The sequence below is a fragment of the Mesitornis unicolor genome, unplaced genomic scaffold (assembly GCF_000695765.1).
Source record: "Mesitornis unicolor isolate BGI_N332 unplaced genomic scaffold, ASM69576v1 scaffold12173, whole genome shotgun sequence".
Classification (NCBI taxonomy): Eukaryota; Metazoa; Chordata; class Aves; order Mesitornithiformes; family Mesitornithidae; genus Mesitornis; species Mesitornis unicolor.
This window is the reverse complement of record NW_010175365.1, coordinates 15,684-20,708: the sequence shown is the minus strand read 5'-3', so window position 1 is coordinate 20,708 and position 5,025 is coordinate 15,684. Positions and strand designations below refer to the sequence as shown.

The 5,025-nt window shown below is 40.9% G+C and overlaps 1 protein-coding gene across 1 annotated transcript in view; it reads right to left on the bottom strand.

The window, feature by feature from the left end:
* Positions 1-632: 632 nt before the first annotated feature.
* Positions 633-5,025, bottom strand: part of STYK1 (serine/threonine/tyrosine kinase 1) — a 6,557-nt gene continuing 2,164 nt past the window's right edge. Inside the window, exons 4-10 of the mRNA XM_010181360.1 lie at positions 4,802-5,025; positions 4,349-4,530; positions 2,671-2,754; positions 2,205-2,413; positions 1,917-1,957; positions 1,540-1,636; positions 633-837 (exon numbers count right to left, since the gene is read on the bottom strand). The exon at positions 4,802-5,025 is cut by the window's right edge and continues 5 nt beyond it. Coding sequence (XP_010179662.1) covers positions 633-837; positions 1,540-1,636; positions 1,917-1,957; positions 2,205-2,413; positions 2,671-2,754; positions 4,349-4,530; positions 4,802-5,025 — 1,042 coding nt within the window. The remainder of the gene's footprint in view (positions 838-1,539; positions 1,637-1,916; positions 1,958-2,204; positions 2,414-2,670; positions 2,755-4,348; positions 4,531-4,801) is intronic.

Genomic DNA, 5,025 nt, shown 5'->3' with positions numbered 1-5,025 from the left:
GGGGTCCTCCATGGACTGCAGGGGGACAGTCTGCCTCACCATGGTCTTCACCATAGACTGCAGGGGAATCTCTGCTCCGGTACCTGGAGCACCTCCTCCCCCTCCTTCACTGACCTTAGTGTTTGCAGGGCTACTTCTCTCACATATTTGCACTTCTCTCTTCTAGCTGCTGCTGTGCAGTGTTTTTTCACCCTTTTTAAAACACATGATCACAGAGGTTCTACCAACATCGTTGATAGGCTCAGCTTTGGCCAGTGACGGGTCCATCTTGGATATAGGGGAATCTTCTGGCACCTTCTCACAGAGTCCACCCATGTAGCCACTCTGCTACCAAAACCTTGCCACACAAACCAAATACACTCCTTTAATACAAGTTTCTCATTACATTTTCTACAGCTTCCTAAACACACTTTGCTCCCAAATGACCACTGGCAGAGTCGTATCAACAGGCTGATTTAATAATAACAATGATAATAGTTTGCTGTTTCTGGCATGGAGGAGACATCCAATATGTATAAAGTGTTCAAAAAAAATGGATCCCTCACAACATACACACCTTGTTCTGAGCTTGCAAAGTGTCTAAAAAGGGCAAACTAAGAGACTTCTCCTTTACCAACATGTGAAAGGGTCCTTCAGAGTATAGTGTATTCCCTCATTAGACTGTGCACATCAACACCAGCAACATTAGCATAGAGTTCAGGTACCACTAGCTCAGGCACCTGCAGTACTGCCTGGTCATTGCTGGTCTTCATAGCTGTCTGCAGGGACCAGATCAGGTCTGCTGGAGAAGGCCGGTTCGTTGCATTCCACTGCCAGCAGGACTTCATGATGCCATACCTGTATGATGGAGAAGTAGGGAAGCACTGGGAATGAGAAACACCAACACAAAGTTTTACTACAGCTAAGTCACCTCATATTTAAAACATATAAAGATCTCTTTTTCTGCTTTATATAAAGCTCTTTTAATGACCCTATGAAATCTGCAACCACATAATAATTTGTGGGGACAAAGGCATGCAGTTGTTTGCCAGGATGTCAACTGTGAGTATGGGGAAAGGGAAAAAGATTGTCCGGTATTCCCTTTTGAAACAGCAACTGGGATTCCTTATGGCAGAAAAAGCCTCTGAATATTAAAAGAAATTATATTTTCACAAGAGGAAATATAATGCCTTAGGTCTCTCCCATGGATGCTTTGTTCATTTCAAGGAGTATCCCACAACCTGGAGGAGAAAGATTACTCCAGAAGAGACCTGCACCTTGCAGGGAAGCAGTGGAGCAACAAAACGCAAGGGCAGAAAGGAAAGAGAAACAAGAGTCATTTTCAAAAGCAGGAAAGAGAGGTTTTGGCAACCAATGTTTCATGCAGCGGAATCCAGTAATGAGATGTGGCAGAAAGGAGAGCAAGTCTCCTTAGCTAACAGGTTACTGTTTTGTATAGTCTAGACTTAGAGATCTTCTTTAAGATCTAGTTTTATATGTCTCACTTCCATTTAGCTTTGCAGATCTCAAGTTCAATTGTCCACAAAGTAAGTGGCTTACATGGCTTGCTGGCAGCTTGAGGGCTGCTTCATAATGTTCTGTCTCTGCAGGTATGACAAGATGTCAGAAGGGGGAACCTCAGGATATGGTGGAGCTCCTGGAAGAGCAAAAGTAGTAACAGTAGAAAAACTATAAGCTAATGGTTGCAGATAGCAGCTTCAGTATAAGAATGCCTCCTTCCCCAGTAAAATCCATTTTTCTTCTACTACAATCCACACTGACAGAAAGTTTAAAAGGAATTGTCAAGACTTTGCAAGTTGGAAAAAACAAGATGCTTCTTTAAATGGTCCAACTTTACATTCTGAAATTTGAGATTTTGGATCTTGTTAATTTTCTGCTTCCTTATGTATATTTTTATTATCATTAAATCTTCTTACCTAATGTAATCATTTCATACAGTAGAATTCCAAAAGACCATCTGCAAGAGAAGAAAACAAAGCAATGTTAAGTTTCCATTATAGCTAGCTAGCTAGCTTAAATACATACGAATGACTAGGCACGACCTGCAGAGATGAGAAGAGAAGGTATGAGCTATAAAGTGGAGCATTATGTTGAGTATAGACATGCCTTACTGTGAACTTCAGGACATGACATGATACGTAAAGGCATGAAACAAGACAGCTCTGACAAACAGATGAACTTCTAGTCCAAAACCTGAATCATACATGTCTGCCTTGATGCTGGAGGACTTCTTAAGGAGCCTCTCTGGAGCCTGCCACTTGACTGGCACAACCTGTGTGACTGAGTTAGCACCGTATGTTTGAGTTTCATAGGCCAGACCCAAACCACAGAGCTTAGCAGTGAAGTTGTGATGAAGAAGGACATTCCTGGCAGCAATGTCACCATGGAACAACTTCTTCTCTTCAAGGTAAACCTGGAAAGTTGGAGAAGAAAGAGACAATGATCCTTTAGAAAGGAATTTTAAATTATATTCATTTTCACCTAGTTTATGCCTGTCTTCCATGCTGTGGTATAGAGGTGTGTGCTCACCAAAATTATGCAAGCACACTTGGTTTAGTTTTAAAAAAGCACATCCTCAGTGCTTAGGCCAAGAAGACTTAGGCCACCATGCAGACTTGTGTTGCAATCAAGCAGGAAAGAAAAAAATGCAGCGAATGTAAGCAGACTTACCAGAGCTGCTGCAACTTGCTGTCCAACTTCATATACTTGCCTCTCAGTGAGGTCATAGGGGACACCATCCATTGCCATTACATCCTGGAAACAAAAGAGCAGACCTTGGACCAGAACGCTTCCTTCTAATCTAATAAAATTGTTATTATCTAATCTTATGCTCCACCAGCTAATTTCACACTTGGTCATAAATTGACTGAAACATAAGGGTACATGGATGGGTGATGTTGATGGACGGATGGTGTGCTGGATAAGACAAGTACACTAGAGACAACTGCTGGGTAAATTGAAGGGTGGAAAAGAGATGAATAGGTTAGACAGAAATGGGTAGAATGACAGTGAAGAATGACAGTCCATGCAGATGAATGAAATATATATTATAATTAAGAATGATGAGTAGAAAAGCACATTTCTAACATATGAATGGTTATCTGGTATGAGACTAGCAGACCATTTCTCTTCACTACCCTTCCTGTAACAGTGATCCTGGGTGGATATCCAGGTGAGAGAAAGTGCACACCATGCTTGTCCTGTGTACCTTTCCAGCCCCCATATATTTTCAACTTAAGGAGCTCCTGAGATAGTTATGGTTTCAACATGTTCAGTAACCATTGAAAGGTTATTTTCCATGCATGTATTCACTCTTATCTTGAATCCATGTAAAGTTTCAATATCCACAGCAGTCAGTGTCAAGGAATTCCATTAGTCAACTCTCAGTGTCATGAAGCGCCACCTCCATTTGTTTGTTTTGAAGCTGGCACTTAAGAGCTTTATTTGCTACTACCTCGTGCTTCTGCTGAACAAGAGACAGTCAGCAGTCTACCTGTACTTAATGTTTCAGATGTAGAAGAATGATGGATTTATATAGTGCCATGACAGAGTTTTGCTTCTATGCCTTTCTCAATAACATCCCATATTTAGTTTCTTTTTTTGGCTTGAGTTAACATTTTAATTGGATTGTTTATTCTTTTAGAATAAGTCCCATGATTTTGCTCCTCATCAGCACTGAGCAGATATGAAGCCATCATTAGATACGTGAAGCTAGGATTGCTTTTCTACATGTGCATAATTTCATTTTTAACTATTCTGAATTTCATCTGTCCTTTTTATTGGCCAGTCTTTCAATTTTAGAAGGTTCTTCTGCAATTCCTCAAGGTCAGTCCTTGCCTTTACTGGCTGGAATCGTCAGCAACCATCATCACCTCATTGTCATCCCATTTTTTATGTTATTGATACATGCAACAAACAGCATCAGGTCCTAGCACATATACCAGTAGAACTTCATGGGTGACCTCCCTTCAGTGCAAGTACCAACTTTTCACTCTGATGCTCTGTTTCCTGTCTTTTAATCAATCAGTTATCATTCAATGACCTTGGTGTCATAACTGCTCTGTTTTCTTAAAAGCATTTGGAGTGGGACATTATATAAAACTTCTTAGAAAATCAGACATATGTATCAACTCCTCCTCTTATTCCAGTGCCTGCTATATCCTTCAAGGAACTCCAGTGGTCTGCAAAGTAAGACTTCATATCGTATCAATCCAGATATCCAGGCTGATACAGATGGATGCATGGAAAGATTAAAAGAATAATTTATGACTTATGAACAATGATTTATGGATAGATATGTACCTAAAGAATTTAAGAAAATATTCTATCTTCATTTCTTTTGACTCACCTTCCTACATGTCCATAGAAATGTCAACAGGTCACCAAGAGACATATGTTCCATGATCATATAAAGTGGGAGCTGGTCTGCACAGCATCCAACCAATTCAACCAGGTTCTCATGATGGCCAAGATTTTGATGGAATTTAATCCTGCCCAGGAAATCCTTTACTTCCTGGGGACTAGCCAGGTCTGAAAGAAAAACAACAAAAACCCAAACAAACAAAGAAACAAACAAAATAAAAGGAGGAAGCAAAAAACAGTGTGATTAGCTCTTAAAATCAACATGAATGACAATCTTCTCTAGTCCTACCAAGACACTCCTACCAAAGCACCACTCTGACTAGCTAACACAATACTGAACACAGCTTGTTCTTGCCCTGTAATGACTTCAAAGTTCTGCCCAGATCACGGCTTTGATACAGAGATCAGTACCAAAGTAGATCCTGGCCATGTGCCTTACCTTGTAAGGCTTTCAGTACCACAGTCTTGGTCTTCCCGGGGTTCCCAGTTTCCAGTTGTGCTCTGTAGATGCTCCCATAATGGCCATGTTTTATCAGCTGCCAGGAGCCTGGTGAGAGTTTCTCTCGTGGTATCTCCAGTTGTTTCAGAGTCAAGGATGCAGAATTCAGCAAGCTTTCCACAGATGTCTCGCTCAGCTGGATATAGCGGTTCTCTGTTGAGTTG